We start from the raw sequence: 15,100 nt of genomic DNA, 5'->3' as shown, positions 1-15,100 counted from the left end.
TGTTTAGGCTGTCGGAATATGCTGGTTGCCACGTGGATATCTGACATGGCCTTCAACGGTCACTAGGCGTTTTTGAGAGGGGCAGTGTTTTTTCTCTCTGGGTGTGCTTCTTTAGGGTTTTGCCGAGCGCGTGGGAGGATCTTCTAGGTATGGGAGGAGGCGCCTGGTAGATTTGTAGGGATTGCGAGAGAGGATCCAGCGGGCGATCGATCGTATAGATTGCGATGGCGTTTCAAGCAAGAAGCTCGCCGGTCAAGCACAAGATCAAGAGAAATGCTGAGAATGTGCCCCCAAACACGACGCCGGGGCGGGGAGGGAGTAATCTCTGCGGTGAGTCTCCCCTGCATTGCAAATCCGGCGTCAAGGCAGCAGTCAAGGGGAATTTCACGCCATTGCATTCCAGCCCCGGGCTTCCGCCCCGGCCCCCTTCGTCCGCGAGCAAAATTCCAAAGCGCAAGCTACTGTGGGAGCAGCAGAATTCCGAGCAACCGGCGGACAGCGAGAAATCCAGCGACACTGGAGTCTCGGTAAGCTGGTCAGTGTAAGAAATTCCAGAGGTTTTAACTTCCCCTCTTTTTGTTGCGTTATGCCAGGTTCTCGTTAGAGTGAGGCCATTCAACAAGAAGGAGCTGCTGGAGCAATCTAGCGCTATTATCAGCAAGGCATCCACGAACTCTCTCTCGATTTGCGACCAGCATTACACTTTCGATGCTGTTGCTGATGAGGATTCTACTCAGGTATATGTGAATGGATGATTTTAGTTTTATTTGCTAAAGCTTTGATCTCCGTTTGCAGGAGGAGATGTTTAAGCTGGTTGGATTGCCAATGGTGGAAAATTGTTTGGCTGGATTTAACAGTTCGATTTTTGCTTATGGACAGGTATTTACCTCGCATGCATGTGACATTGTATTGAAACATCTTCTTCCTTGCAGACAGGGAGTGGAAAAACATACACGATGTGGGGAGTTGTCCATGATCCCACAAGTGGAAAGCCTCCTAGCGCCGAGAGGGGAGTGACGCCACGGGTGTTTGAGACATTGTTTTCGCGAATAAAAGAGGTATGGTTTCTTTCTCGCGGACTTCTTATATTTTATCTGACAGGACTCTCTCTTTCACAGGAGGAGACAAAAAATGCAGAGAAGCAGCTGTTTTTTCAGTGCCGCTGCTCCTTTCTCGAGGTAAAATTTCATCTACAACGAATGCATGTCTCCTAACATCTTGTTGCAGATTTATAACGAACAAATTGCTGACCTCTTGGAGCCAAGGCACAAAAACCTTCAGGTAACACGACTTTGAATTCGCCACAAGGTTTATTTGTGGCATACAGGTTCGGGAAGATGTAAAAACTGGCGTCTATGTTGACAACCTTACCGAGGAATACGTGTCGAACATGGATGATGTCTCCCGGCTTCTTCTTAAAGGGCTAGGAAACCGTAGAATAGGTGCAACTTCTCTGAACACGGAAAGCTCTCGGTCACACACCGTATTCACTTGTGTGCTAGAATGCCGGTACAAGGTGAGTGGATGGTAAAGATTTCTCACTAATAGTCATGGTTTGGAGCAGACGTTGGCGGACGGTATGAGCAGCGTTCGAAGAAGCCGCATTAATTTGGTGGATCTTGCTGGATCGGAGAGACAAAAACAAAGTGGTGCTGCAGGTGAACGTTTGAAAGAAGCTGGCAACATAAACAAATCTCTCTCACAGCTTGGGTATGTAGTTTTAAGTCGCTGGTACATAAACTGACATTTTGTACAGAAACGTGATCAACATACTGGCAGAAATTGCTCAATCAGGAAAGCAACGCCATGTACCATATCGGGACTCCCGGCTTACATTTCTCTTGCAAGAGTCCCTTGGTGGCAATGCCAAACTGGCAATGATATGTGCAGTATCCCCAGCCGACAGGTAAATTTCCTGTATGAATCGTTCTTTGTGGATGGTCTTTTCTTCCGTGATGCAGCTGCAAAAGCGAGTCAACTAGTACCTTGAGATTTGCTCAACGAGCGAAGGCTATACAGAACAAGGCGGTTGTCAACGAGGAAACTACCTCCGACTCTAACTTGCTGAGGGAGCAAATACGTCAACTTAAGGTAATGATACTTAATCCTAGCTGACTTAGTTTCCGAACGTTTTGCCTCTGGCTGCCACAGGATGAGTTAAAGCGCATGAAATCCAAGGAAAAGCAACAAGGAGTTGACGGTCCTTATTCCAGCGCATGCAACGCCCGTAGGAGCTACAACCTCTTGAGACTAAGTCTAGCGCTTCCAATGACGGTGCCAGCAACGGTGGATTCGGATTCGGATGAAGAAATGGAGATTGACGAGAATGCTGTCGAGGGCAGAGAAAATTCTGTCGAGAGCATCAAAGAAAACACTGTCGACGACAGCAGAGAAAACGATCACAACGCGACTCCCGAAAAGCATGACGAGCAGATGCCAGAGTACTTTGCATTGGCGCAACAGAGAGATCCGGACAAGGCGGATGACAATCAAGCACGACGTCGTGAAGTCGAGGAGCTGCAGGACGCATTGGAAGTAGCAATGACAGGTCATGCCCGGCTGCTGGAGCAGTATGCAGAGCTCCAAGAGAAGCATGTAGCGCTCGTAGCAAAGCAACGGAGGATCCGCGAGGGAGTAACGGACGTGAGGCAGATGGCCATGCGAGCAGGGGCAAGCTCGTCACAGCTGAAGTGGCTCGAGTCGCAGGCAGCTCAGATAGTCGCGTTGAATCTCGAGCGTGAGCAGGAGCGAGAAGCCGCGAACGAGGAGATTGAGTTCCTCCAGTCGCAGCTGCGTGACACCGCCGAGGCCGTACAAGCTGCTGGGGAGCTGCTTGTCCGTTTGAAAGAAGCGGAGGAGGCCGCCGCGATCGCGAACGTAAGCCTGAAAGCTCTTTCGATTGTTTGCCAGCTGACAAACCTTTTTGTTGTTTGGTTTAGGACGCTGCGGCACTGGCGGAGCAAGACGCAGATAGAATGTACAGGGAGATGGAGAAACTCAAGCGGCGGCACGCCACGGAGATGGCAACTTTGCAGCAGAGGCTTTTGGAGTCCCGGCTACAGAGAGCTGCGCCCTGTCCGATGTGCGTCATGGCAGAGAGAGTGAAGTTCCAGTTCACGGACGTGGATCCGGACACGGCAGCCGCAGCCATGGAGGCCGAGCAAGACGCTGCCGCCCTCGAGCAAGAGCTTGCACAATACAAGAACTACACTCCAATGGAGGCCATCGACGAGGACGAGGACGAGGAGCTCGTGGCCGAGAGTGACCAACAAGGACAGGGAGAGGAGCTTTACGCTGAGGATTTGTGGAGAGAAGAAGATCATCGTGACGACGCTGCGCTCGAGCAAGAAGAAGAGCGATACGAAGAGAGCAGTACTCCCCAGGAAGGTGAGAAGATCGCTGCTGGGAACGATCCGTGTGGGCAGGGAGAGGAGGAGGATTCGTCGAGAGATTATTATGAGCATCATCGGCAAGATGATGGTTTCGAGGACGAGATCCACGACGATTTGTACGATGGGAGCGAGGATAGATGCAACTTCTGATCTTGTTCTTGTGTATAAATTCTTGTTGGCTCGAAATAAAACAATCTAAACCATTGGTTAAGTTTTTCGTATTTGGAAGCATATTCTCTAGCCGTTATAGGATATTCTCTTAGTAATGTTTTAAACCGGAAATTATTTTTCCCTTAAAGGATATTCGTTTTTGTAAAAGCTTCGCTTATATTTAGGGCTCTTCAGTAGTAGCAGTAAGTGTTCGCCATGAGCAGATAGGCGGCGGGCTTGCTCTCGTCGATCTTGAGCAGCTCCTGGAACGCCTTCTCCGCCGCTGCCACATTCCTCCACCGCCGACACGACCCCAGCACCGCCATCCAGCACGCCCCATCCGCCGCCACGGGCATCCCCGCCACCACCTCCACCGCCTCTCCGCCGCGCCCCGCCCTCGCCAGCGCGTCCGCCACACAGGCGTAGTGCCGCGCGCTGGGCGAGATCCCATGCCTCTCCGGCATGGCTGCCAGGATTCTCCTCGCCAGATCGGGCATTCCGCCGCGGCTGCACGCCGCCAGGATCGCCAGCAGCGTGATCGCGTCGGGATCGGTGGCTTCTCTGCGCATCTGGGCGAAGAGATCGAGCACCCGATCGCAGTTGCCGTGGATCGAGTAGCCCGCCAGGAGGGCGTTCCAGCAGGCCCTGGCGGAGGGCGATGGCGAGGAATCGAAGATGTGCTGCGCGGCGGGCATGGATCCACCGGACTTGGCGTAGAGGTCGATCGCGCTGCTGGCCAGGAGTTGATTTGTCTCGAGCCCCCAGCGGCAGGCAAGGGCGTGGATCCGGCGCTTGCAGCATTTGCCCAGAGAGGGCATTTGGATCGTCCCATTTTCTAGCGAGAGATCGAGGCTGGTCGTGGCCGCGAGCGTGGAGACCAGGATTTGGGCGTCCGGGAGAAGCTCTCGATCTCGGATAGAATCGAGGAGATCCATTCCCATCTCCGGCTCGCCATTCTCGACGCATGCCACCACCATCGCGTTCCAGGAGACGAGGTTGTGGAGAGGCATGGAATCGAAGACTCTCCGAGCGTCCAAGAGGGAGCCACAGTTGGAGTATAGCTCGATCAGCGTGTTCTCGATGAAGATATCACTACTTCCTCGAGGTAAGCGATGGTGGATCCAGAGTGCTCTCTTGAGAGATTTTAGCTTCGCTGCTCTTCCTCCTCGTCCCAAGTTTACGTCAAGTTCTTCGTTCTTGATGTTCTTGCGTAACTCTTCGTCAACTTCTTCGTGTTCTTCCATCATTTTCTTTTCATGCTCTTCCTCTTTGTCTGCGATCCCCGCACATGCTTTCAGTGCCGCGAGATAAGTTCTAGTGTTTGGTGTTACTCCTCCTCTATCTTTGATTTCTTCCATCGCCAAGAACACTTCCATAGCTAGCTCGCTCTCTCCACACTCGACGTATCCCAAGAGAACAGCGTTCCACGAAACAGTGCTGTGGTGAGCCATTCTATCGAACACCTTGCGAGCATCCACTGAGCTTCCACACTTTCCATACAGATCGACCAGCGTGTTGGCCACAAAAATCTGGGATTCGACTAAACCAGCTGCTGCTGCCTGGGAGTGAAGAGCCATCGTCTTCTCCAGGCAGGTTGTAAGTCCATCTCTTTTTCTTTCACTGTTCTCTTCTTCTTCTTTGCTGATAGTACTCTCTTCTGGAGCGCAGGCTATAAGTGCTGCTACAAACGTTCTCGGGTCGGGTCTCAAGCCCGAAGTTTCCATCCGCGAGAACAACTCCAGGGCCAACACGCAAAATCCATTCTCGACGTATCCCAGCAGCAGGGAATTCCACGACACGACGTCGTGGAACTTCATCCTGTCAAAAACCATCCGGGCATCCAGCAAACATCCACACTTCGAGTACATATCGATCAAAGAATTCTCCACAAACAAGCTCTCCGGTAGGCCTGCCGATTGTTTCCTAGAATGGATCACCATTCCCTGTTCCAGGCTCTTGATCTTGACGAGACAACGATCCAGCTCCTGCCATTCTTCTCTCTCGGCCAAGCCCGAGCAAGCCATGACAGCAGCTGTGAAAGTTCCAGAGTTTGGAGCCCTCGTTTGAGAGAAGATCTCGAGAGCGAGCGAGCACTGCTCGTTCTCGACGCATCCCAGGATCAAAGCGTTCCAGGAGACGATCGTTGGATTGCTGATGCTCTGGAAGACTTGCCAAGCTTCCGCCATGCTGCCGCACTTGGCGTACATATGAACAAGCGAGGTTGCGATATAGACGTCGGTATGGAGCTCTCTCTCGATCGCTTCCAAGTGGAGTTTTTTACCTCTTTCCAGGTCTCCCGAGAAGCTACACGACTTGAGCGCTCCAAGCAAAACATTCTTTTCGTCGTCTCTTTGGGTGGTTCTTCTCAGTGAGAAGGATTTGTGGCGGTGTAAGAAGCAGAAGAAACCAAGCTTAACATTTTGGCGAGAGGGGATCATGTGGTGAGATACTCACATTCTTCGCGGCATTGCTCCTCTTGACCTAACAATAGATTTAATAGAATTCGAGAAGGATATCGCGGATGGTGTTCTCTGAGGATTAAAAAGAAATCAAAACACAAGACAATAGAAAAGAAAGCTTACCAGTCAAGAAGCCTTCATCGAATCGCCTTGGCGTAAGCGTGGCCATACTGCAGCGTCCTGTTGTACATCGCTGTTTCTTCGTCGTTTAAGCGCAATGGCATCTTGTCCAGCTGAACAAACAAAGATTATAAAGCTAGAAAGAAAAGGTTAATGCAGCAAAGCCTACGTACCCCCCTGTGTCTTCCGTACTCAATCCCAGCCTGAATGGCTGCGATCAACACCGAGGCATCAGGTCCTTCGAGGCAGGCATTCAAGCCATCTCGGTCCAAGGAATTGCCATCCACTGATGTCCATAGAAACGTTGGCAACTGCATTACCTGGGATAAAACGAAAGTCCTTTAGTGCCAATGAAAGGGAACATTTACCTGGCGGAGAGTAAAAATACAAACATAGCTGCCCGACTCTACCATTTGCATCTGCAAACGGGTGTATCATCTCGAAATCGTAGAAGAACCGTCCAGCAGCTGTGATGATTAAGCTCTCTCGTCCACCAGCAGCATGGATGCTTCTTTCGAGCTCGTCGACTACAACAGCCAGTCTCTCCTCAAGTTGAAAACACGGACGCCACGAGTCCCTGGAGCCGACATAAACGTCTGTGGTACGAAAGTTTCCCCCGGCTGGAACCAAAGCTCGATGCCATTTTCTCAGCATCCCAACCGTGAGAGGAAATGGCTCCTCCAAACAGGACCTGAATGCGCGATAAAAGGATACCAGTCGCCCATAAGAAGTGTGTTCTCCTGTTTCATAGTCCACCTCCACGCGCTCCCCGCCACCACCACCGAAAATAATCGCCACTGTTTGTCGAAGCGAAAATGCTAGAAAGGCGCACGCTTGGTTAGACCCACTGCAACACTTGATAATCTCCACGCCAGAGGTCCTGAGAGAAGGCCTTAAATTCTAGACAAGAGGAAGAAAAGGAAGAAACTTACGAGAGGCTAAGGACCAAGAAAGTGACGATGTAAATCTGTGCTTCGTGATCCGGGTCACGCTTCATCGGGCGCCTTCTTTCATAATCCTCCTTGTGAACGAAATGCCTCAGCAACTGGGAATCAATCAACGAAAATAAGAGATGGCAAGCGCAATAGATCGATCATACCTTGCCGTGGTTCTCCACGCAGCCCTACCTGTGCCGGAGGCATGGAGAACATATCTCGCCACGACCTCCGCCGCCTCCATCGCCTCCATCGCCTCCATCGCCTCCATCACCATCGCTCCCGCCCAAACCAAGAAACCTAAAATGCCCTATCACTGTCGAGGGTTCGAATCCTGCCAGTGATGAATACTTCGTATTGGTGAGGTTCGAATCCTGCCAGGAAGTCAAATCTTTATTTCTAGCTATGGCGGAAGAACCGCGCAAGCTCAATCCGGAAGATCTATGGCGCTGGTTTGGCGAATTTCACTGGCAGCATTGGCACGGCATCTGGATCAACTGGCGGGTGAGCGACTCGCTAGAGATCGCCAGGACGTACCGCAGCATCAGGTCATTCCAATCTCGCGCCGCAGATGGCTCGGTTGTGTTCCACAGGAACGATTGGTATGATCCGGCCGGAGCTTCCGAGAGGAAGATGACGCCCAAATCGTGGCTGATCAATCGGCAAGAGCACTGCGGCGCGGACGGGATCATCCACCCCGCGGTCCCAAATTCCAGGACGCTGGTCTTTCCCAATGGCGATCTTGCCTGGCTGGGGCTGGACATCGATTTCCCTCAGCGCCCAGTGGTCGGCGAGGTGTTCTTCATGCTTCCAGGTGAGCGAATCGTCCATCCATGCCCTCTTTTCTTTTCTCTAGAGATTCTCTGTTCTTTGCAGGCAAGAATGCGAGGGTAGCGATCATCGTCAGCTACAACACCGACGGATCGCTCTCAGCGTCCCAAATCCTCGAGGAGAGCCGGGACACGGACGATCGCCCGGAGGATTCGTGGCGTGGGAGCGTCTGGAATCACGATCTTGCGACAGTGGCTCTGGAATCCGAGCGAGAGGAACCAGCAGGGGAATTCGTAGGAGAGGAGACGACGCTCTATCCCACCGGTTTGGTCCTGGCGACGAGAAAACCAGCGATCTGGAGAGGATTCAAGCCAGATTGCGACGAAGACAGAGAACACAGCACGCTGATCCATATGCCCTATGGATTCACCGCATGCGTTCCAGAGAAGGTGAAATTGGGAGAGGAATTCTCCTGCGCGGCGCATTGGGTGGTGAGCGAGCGCGAGGTGAGGAAGATCTCGTGGAAATTCTCCGCGCAAGGCAAGCTGGAGCACTTTAGAACAGCCAAGTTCTCTGTTTTGCCCTAAACGAAAGACAAGAATATGCTAAGAGAATTCTCGAATATGCTCTTTTTGGGACTTTAAAGCTTGGCAAATTAGGGCAAAAGCATTGGGTTTGCTAATGGAGGAGTATCGCGAGAACCCTTTTTGGCGGCGCAAGGGAATGAGCACCAGCGCTATGGTGGAAGAGATTTCAGGAATGCGCTCAAGGTATGAGAATCTAGGAGCTCCAGAAAAGGATTGGGCGGCAAGGCGCTACTCACCTGGAGCCACCACAGAATGGCTCTTTCAAGTGAACAAGATCGAGGGCGAAGGGTTTGATACCTTGGAGGAGACCCAACAGGCAATCCACAAGGATGGAGTCCTGGAGATGGAGATGCACGACGACTGTGACGAGCGGATCAAGAACGTCTGGGGCCTGAATCAAGCACTTGTGCCATGGTTCTTTGGACAGGGTGAGGAGAAATTCGGCAGTGGAGGGATTGGTTTGCTTCTCGACTCTCACAAGTCGATGTTTTGCTTCACTCGTCCGAGCATCGCCGGGAGAATCAGGAGCTTGTCCGAGATTGTCTACGTAGACAACAAAGACGGCAAGCATTTCTTCATGCGACCCGAGAGAATCGATTCAGCGCTCAGGGGTCTCATGAGGAAGACGAGCAGAGATCTTGGCAGGATTCTCAGCAGCAGCAGATCACAGGACAAGACCACGAAGCTGCTCAAACTCGGCGGGAGGTTCTTCTTCCAGTACGAGAGCATCCATCCTTTTGTGGATGGAAACGGGAGAACTGGAAGGATCATGCTGGCACACATCTTGCAGAGCGTGACGATGGTCTCTCCCAATGTTCTTCTGGTCGACAAGGCTGGAGGAAGCTGGCGAAAGGCTCCCGACTTCGTGGACAGGGACGACTATTTGGAATGTTTCAGGATCGCTCAGGGCTCGGTCGATGAAGTCCCGAGGGATATCACTGCGATGGTGATCGAGGGTGTTTACGTGGGATGGAAAAGATTCTTTGGAGCCCTCCAAGATGCGTTTCCCAGTATTCGTGTTGAGCGTAGGCTGGATCATGCTCACTCGAGGGACGAAGATGATCGACCAAGAAAACGAAGAAGAAAGAAGTAAGCTATAGACCAAACAAAACTAAATTTTGGTAAGACGGCTTGTATTGTAAGAGTGATTAGTTTAACTTGGTTCTTTAGAGAAGTCTTAGATCATATCGATGGCTTCTTTGCAATTGGTATTTCGCCATTGCTTCACAGCGCCATCGTCCTCGCCATCGCCGTCTAGCCAGGGAGCGAGGCTCCAGAGCATTCCCGGCCGATCCCAGTCCCCTGTTCTTCGCGGATTCACGCTGCGCGCCTCAGGTATTGTGTCGATCCACGCTGGAAATCGGGGATTTCTTTATCTAGGGTTCTTTGGAATGCGTTACTGCGCAGGAATCGCATCCAAGATGGACGTCCCGGTCGATTCCATCGAAGCATCTTCGCGGACGGCACTGTATCCGGCAATCCAGCCCTATGCCACTGGTCATCTTGAGGTTTCGGAGCTTCACTCCATATACTGGGAAGAAAGCGGGAATTCTGATGGTCAGGTAAGCTGGCTTCTCTCCATTCGAGGATTTTAGATTCTCACGTACTGGATTTCTAGCCTGTCGTCTTTCTTCACGGTGGCCCTGGCGCTGGAACTAGCGGTGGCAACAGGAGATTTTTCGATCCAGAGTTCTATCGAATCATTCTTTTCGATCAGGTGTGTGTGATCATTGTCTTTCTACTGAAAGCTAGAAACGCTTTGGTCTTGCTTTGTGGAGAACAGCGTGGTGCTGGGAAAAGCTTGCCGCATGCTTGTTTAGACGAGAACACTACCTGGGATCTCGTGAAAGATATTGAAAAGCTACGAAAGCATCTGGCAATCGATAAATGGCTGGTTAGTGCTCGTGCGAGATATATCCACTGTTCTTCATCTACATTTTTCAGGTCTTTGGAGGTTCGTGGGGAAGCACTTTAGCTTTGGCATACAGTGAATCTCATCCAGAACAGGTATGTTTACGAACGTATCTCAGTCTTCCTACACGAGGACTTCCTACAGGTTGCAGGAATAGTCTTAAGAGGTATTTTCATGCTCAGGAAGAAAGAAATCGACTGGTTTTACCAATACGGATGCTCTGCCATTTTTCCGGATGGTAACTACGTGTCTATTGTGTAAAGTTCGCTGGTGACAGATTGTTCCTATTGTGGTAAGGAATATCTAGCTTGGGAGGCTTATCGTGACTTCATACCTGAGGAGGAACGCAATGACTTCGTCGGTGCTTACCATAGGAGACTTAACGATGATAATATAAACGTCCAGGTATCATACAAATGAATGCACAAGATTTGTGACTCAATGGTAGTGCAGTTGGCAGCGTCAAAAGCTTGGACGAACTGGGAATTAGCGACCTCATATCTTCTTCCAAATGAGGATTCCCTGAAAAGAGGGGAAGATGATCGATTTTCTCTGGTAAGCAAGAACTACTACTGTATATGGTGTCATTTACTCCGCTGCTTGTTTTTTAACAGGCATTTGCTCGAATCGAAAACCATTATTTTGTAAATAAGGGCTTCTTTCCGTCGGATTCGTTTCTGCTGGACAATGTTGACAGAATACGCCATATTCCAGCGGTCATCGTGCAGGTGAGTTTTGAAGTATCCATACGTTTGGTCGCGACATTTTCTTTTCTCAATCAGGGTCGATATGATGTAATTTGTCCTATGATGTCAGCCTGGGACTTACACAAAGCATGGCCGGAAGCCAACTTCAAAGTAAGTTTCACTGCCCAAGCATAGATAATGTCTTTCTCATATTTCCCTTCTTCTATCAGGTTATTTCAAACGCCGGCCACTCCGCGAATGAGAAGGGGACAACGGCCGAGTTGGTGTCTGCCTGCGAGTTCTTCAAGCATTCCAGCTGCTAAGATTCCGGTTTAAGATTTGGCAATCTTCTATGTTTTCTAACATTCGTATCTGGTGTTAATTTAGAGCCATGGTGAAAATCCGCCACCCACCTAAATGGCATTTTGACAAATCAGCTCCGAGAAACCTTGATCTCCAGCCCGAGGTGGAGAACTTGGCGGAAGCGAGCAACGAAAGAAACAACTTCATATGCCTCGTCAAGGCCTGCGGAGATGCAAAGGACCTGCAGGAAGGGCGGCGAGTGCACGCCTGCATCCGGGAATCCGTGTACCGCGGCAGCAGGTTCCTCAGCAATTTGCTCATCGAAATGTATGGCAAGTGTGGCAGCGTCGTCGAAGCCAGATGGGTTTTCGACCGGATCAAGGACAGGAACGACTACACGCACTCGCTCATGCTCAAAGTTTACGTGGAGAACAACCTCATGCACGACGCTACGCGGCTGTTCATGGGGATGCCGGACAGGAACGCCGTGGCCTATACCACCATGCTTACCGGTTATGCCGTGAATGGAGCACTGCACAAGGCCAGGAGGCTGTGGGACAGGATGCAGGGTAGGGACGTTATCTCGTGGAACACGATGATGACAATCTATACACAGAACAAGGAGATGAACAAGGCCAAGAAGCTGTTTGACGCCATCCCGCAGAGAACTCTGGTCACCTGGAACGCGATGGTTGCTGCGTATGCCCAGAACGGGTACCTCGAGCACGCGTTCCGGGTGTTTGTCACCATGCCGACGAGGAACGTGGTGGCTTGGACGGCCATGACGGTGGCTTACAGCCAGAGCGGCTTCCACGACGAGGCAGAGTTTCTGTTCAAGAGGATGCCAATGCGGGATGTGATCTCCTGGAACGCCATGATAAGCGGGTATGCTGAGAACGGGTTTGTGGACAAGGCCAAGGAGCTCTTCTTCTCGATGCCGGAACAGGATGTGATCTCGTGGAACGCGGTGGTGAATGCGTATGCGAAGAATGGCCGGCTGGAGGAAGCGAAGAGCATGTTTCATACCATGCCAGATCCGGATCCAGTGTCGTGGAACGTTATGCTCTCGGCTTATGCTCAAGGTGGCCGAGTTGAAGAGGCGAAGGTGCTCTTTCAGATCATGCCGGATCCAAACACAACGTCGTGGAACACCATGCTCTCGGCCTTTGCGGACAACGACTGTTTCGACGATGCAAAGGAGCTGTTTGATCGGATGCCGGACCGGAGTTTGGAGACTTGGAACAGGATGCTCGAGGCCTACTCTCACAACGGATACAGGGACGATGCCAGGGCCTTGTTTGAGCTGATGCCGATGCACAACGTTGCATCCAACACGATCCTCCTCCAGGCGTTCTCTCACGACGACAGCCATCTGGAGCTCGTGAGGAGGCTGTTCAACGACATGCTCGAGAAGGATCTGGTGGCCTGGAACTCGCTGCTCTCCGCGTATGCTCGGACTGGCCACCTCGCTCGTGCAAAGGCGGTGTTTGAGAGGATGAGCTACTGGAACGAGGTGACTTGGACGATGGTGGTGTGCTCGTGCAAGCAGTATGGGCATCTCCCGGAGGTGATGGACCTGTTCGAGCAAGTTCCAGGGGAGAACTCGACGGCCTGGACAGTCTTGCTCATGGCGTTCTCGAAGAGCGGGCACTTGCACGACACGAAGAAGCTCTTCGACAGGATGCACGAGAGGAACGTCTCGGCGTGGGTGGCACTGGCAGTGGCGTTCGCTCACTCGGGACAGATGAAAGAGTCCAAGGCCATCTTCGACAGGATGCCGCAGAGGGACGTGGCCTCGTGGACGGTGATGCTGCAAGCGTACGTGAGGGAGCGGAGCTTGGAGCTCGCGCAGGGACTCTACGCCACCATTCCGGAGAGAACGCAGGGATCCTCCACGGCGATGGTGGTGGCTTACGCACAAGACGGCCACCTCGAGGAAGCCAGGAGGGTGTTCGACGGCATAGCTGTCAAGGACGCGGTGGCCTGGAACGCGATGGTGGCGGCGTACGCAAGCTCGGGGCGGCTGGACGAGGCAAAGTGGCTGCTGGACGAGATGCCGGACAGGAACTCGATCTTGTCCATGAGCTTGCTCGAGGCGTATGCTCGCTGCGGCCAGGTGGATCAAGCCAAGAGCCTCTTCGACTCCATGCCGGAGCGGGACGTGAGAGCTTGGAACGCAATGGTGGCGGCGTATGCCCGGCACGGCCATGGGAGAGAGGCCATGGAGCTCTTCCGGGAGATGGAAGTGGAGGGCGTCTTGCCGGACGAGGTCTCGTACGCGAGCGTGCTGATAGGATGCGGTATGGTGAAGGAGGGACGCGAGTGCTTCGTGTCGATGGTCTCGGATCACGGCATAGCTCCGGTGGGAGAGCACTACGGCTGCATGATCGATATCCTTGGGAAGGCCGGGAAGCTGGATGATGCCCAGGAGCTCGTCGAGAGCATGGCTGTTCTACCGAAGGGTGTGGAGTGGGGGACCTTGGTGTCGGCGGCGAAGCTCTACCTGGATCTCGACTGTGGTGTTCGTGCCGCCGGGAAGACGATCGATTCGGGCTCGTGGCTTGCTGCTGCCAAGAGTGATGGATGTGAGGGAGTGGTGAAACTCATGGAGAGCAAAAGCTTGCAACTTGGAACCATAGAGATGGAAGAAGCTTCAGCCAGGGTCTCGATGAACGCCTCGGCACCTCCAAACCGCTCATTGGATTGATGAGTCTTCGACCAAATGGAAGAACACTAGATTCTCGCGAGCAAGCATCTCATCGTCCAGATGGCATGGCGAGTGGGGAATTCTCCTGGTTGGCAGTGTATGCCCAGAGCGCTTGATATAATCTGGTCGTGGCGAGGAATTATTTGGCGCAAGTAGCAAGCATCAATTACTCTAACCTAGTTGACCAATCTTCATCTACACTAAAGTTTTTACTTCTAGTGTTTAAATTCTAGGTTTGGTTTGAAACAGTTATAGGTTTCCTGAATCACCAGTTGAAAGTCTACATTGTATACAAAACATTGGCATAAAGGTGATCTATAGTCTATGTATATGTACAACGTTAATTGGAGCATGCTTTTGAAGTTGGGTTTGATTTGTCACCAGGCTCAAGCAACTCCAGCTAGAATTATCCAACCAGTGAATCAGCCTGCTGATGGCAGCATTCACGCAGCCCAAGCCAAATGATCCGGATGACTTTTGTTCACGCATGTGTTGCCAATCCCATCGTTTGCTCTAACATCTTTTGAGCAGAATGCAAGCGCCAAAGACATTAGTGTGGATTGGTTGATATACAATATGTTATGTGACTTTATTTTTCCTTTTTCACTTTTTTGCAAAGGAGTTTACGCCAATTTAGTGAGTGCTCAATGTTAAACTTTCTTTGCTGCCTCTGAGCTTATGCTATCAAGGTCCAAGTCAGGAATCTTTATGAACTCATTGTGTTTTTCAATGATTCTGTTGAAGGTTTGAGTTAGCTTGATCAAATGCTTAAGCACTATCAACTCAAAGTGATTGGACCTGTTTTTTACCTGACTGTTGTTTAAGTGTTTTTAGATTTTTTAATAATTTTTTAGACATTGCATAAGATAAGTGAAGTTCATTTTTGGGTGTGGTGTGATTTGGTGAGAAGTTGGGTGATTAAGCAATGAAAACTTTTTTTATATTTAAAATGAAACTTTTTTATCGGAACATTTAATTGAATGTATCTAATAACCATAAAAAATATTTAAAAACATTAATAAATATTTTAAACAGTAGATAATGAATTTCTATAATATTTATTTATAGCCCATAAAGC

General features: G+C 51.0%; 5 protein-coding genes across 5 annotated transcripts; 4 read left to right on the top strand and 1 right to left on the bottom strand.

Moving 5' to 3' along the window:
• Positions 1 to 94: 94 nt before the first annotated feature.
• Positions 95 to 3,613, top strand: LOC9642182 (kinesin-like protein KIN-12B). The gene is made up of 12 exons (XM_002973662.2): positions 95 to 527; positions 594 to 737; positions 796 to 879; positions 933 to 1,058; positions 1,119 to 1,178; positions 1,228 to 1,281; positions 1,328 to 1,516; positions 1,565 to 1,710; positions 1,757 to 1,906; positions 1,962 to 2,091; positions 2,152 to 2,877; positions 2,940 to 3,613. The coding sequence occupies exons 1-12, from the start codon at positions 225 to 227 to the stop codon at positions 3,540 to 3,542; spliced, it is 2,715 nt and encodes a 904-aa protein (XP_002973708.1). The 5' UTR covers positions 95 to 224; the 3' UTR covers positions 3,543 to 3,613.
• A 120-nt stretch (positions 3,614 to 3,733) lies between these two features.
• LOC9642181 (pentatricopeptide repeat-containing protein At4g39530) lies at positions 3,734 to 5,728 on the bottom strand. The gene has a single exon (XM_002973507.2). The coding sequence runs from the start codon at positions 5,726 to 5,728 to the stop codon at positions 3,734 to 3,736; it is 1,995 nt and encodes a 664-aa protein (XP_002973553.2).
• A 1,705-nt stretch (positions 5,729 to 7,433) lies between these two features.
• On the top strand, positions 7,434 to 8,449 carry LOC112347512. The gene is made up of 2 exons (XM_024678509.1): positions 7,434 to 7,870; positions 7,933 to 8,449. The coding sequence occupies exons 1-2, from the start codon at positions 7,462 to 7,464 to the stop codon at positions 8,412 to 8,414; spliced, it is 891 nt and encodes a 296-aa protein (XP_024534277.1). The 5' UTR covers positions 7,434 to 7,461; the 3' UTR covers positions 8,415 to 8,449.
• A 1,135-nt stretch (positions 8,450 to 9,584) lies between these two features.
• Positions 9,585 to 11,445, top strand: LOC9642180 (proline iminopeptidase). Its single transcript, XM_002973661.2, has 11 exons — positions 9,585 to 9,749; positions 9,822 to 9,976; positions 10,033 to 10,131; positions 10,198 to 10,308; positions 10,359 to 10,421; positions 10,471 to 10,564; positions 10,634 to 10,731; positions 10,780 to 10,881; positions 10,941 to 11,054; positions 11,109 to 11,183; positions 11,243 to 11,445. The coding sequence occupies exons 1-11, from the start codon at positions 9,605 to 9,607 to the stop codon at positions 11,333 to 11,335; spliced, it is 1,149 nt and encodes a 382-aa protein (XP_002973707.2). The 5' UTR covers positions 9,585 to 9,604; the 3' UTR covers positions 11,336 to 11,445.
• On the top strand, positions 11,404 to 14,022 carry LOC112347499 (pentatricopeptide repeat-containing protein At2g35030, mitochondrial-like). Its single transcript, XM_024678440.1, has one exon. It carries the CDS (start codon positions 11,404 to 11,406, stop codon positions 14,020 to 14,022), a length of 2,619 nt encoding a protein of 872 aa, XP_024534208.1.
• Positions 14,023 to 15,100: the final 1,078 nt, after the last annotated feature.

Source organism: Selaginella moellendorffii, unplaced genomic scaffold (genome assembly GCF_000143415.4).
Source record: "Selaginella moellendorffii unplaced genomic scaffold, v1.0 SELMOscaffold_22, whole genome shotgun sequence".
NCBI lineage: Eukaryota > Viridiplantae > Streptophyta > Lycopodiopsida > Selaginellales > Selaginellaceae > Selaginella > Selaginella moellendorffii.
The sequence above is the reverse complement of the archived record's forward strand: the minus strand, read 5'-3'. Positions and strand labels throughout refer to the sequence as shown.

Excerpts from the sequence above, each read along its gene's own strand:
- LOC9642181 (XM_002973507.2), bottom strand. The coding sequence starts at position 5,728 with ATGGCGGAAGCTTGGCAAGTCTTCCAGAGCATCAGCAATCCAACGATC.
- LOC9642182 (XM_002973662.2), top strand. The coding sequence starts at position 225 with ATGGCGTTTCAAGCAAGAAGCTCGCCGGTCAAGCACAAGATCAAGAGA. Across the intron at positions 528-593 it reads CCAGCGACACTGGAGTCTCG|GTTCTCGTTAGAGTGAGGCC; the intron begins GTAAGCTGGTCA and ends GCGTTATGCCAG. Across the intron at positions 2,878-2,939 it reads AGGCCGCCGCGATCGCGAAC|GACGCTGCGGCACTGGCGGA; the intron begins GTAAGCCTGAAA and ends TGTTTGGTTTAG.
- LOC9642180 (XM_002973661.2), top strand. The coding sequence starts at position 9,605 with ATGGCTTCTTTGCAATTGGTATTTCGCCATTGCTTCACAGCGCCATCG. Across the intron at positions 10,132-10,197 it reads GAATCATTCTTTTCGATCAG|CGTGGTGCTGGGAAAAGCTT; the intron begins GTGTGTGTGATC and ends TGTGGAGAACAG. Across the intron at positions 10,732-10,779 it reads ATGATAATATAAACGTCCAG|TTGGCAGCGTCAAAAGCTTG; the intron begins GTATCATACAAA and ends ATGGTAGTGCAG.
- LOC112347499 (XM_024678440.1), top strand. The coding sequence starts at position 11,404 with ATGGTGAAAATCCGCCACCCACCTAAATGGCATTTTGACAAATCAGCT.
- LOC112347512 (XM_024678509.1), top strand. The coding sequence starts at position 7,462 with ATGGCGGAAGAACCGCGCAAGCTCAATCCGGAAGATCTATGGCGCTGG. Across the intron at positions 7,871-7,932 it reads GGTGTTCTTCATGCTTCCAG|GCAAGAATGCGAGGGTAGCG; the intron begins GTGAGCGAATCG and ends TGTTCTTTGCAG.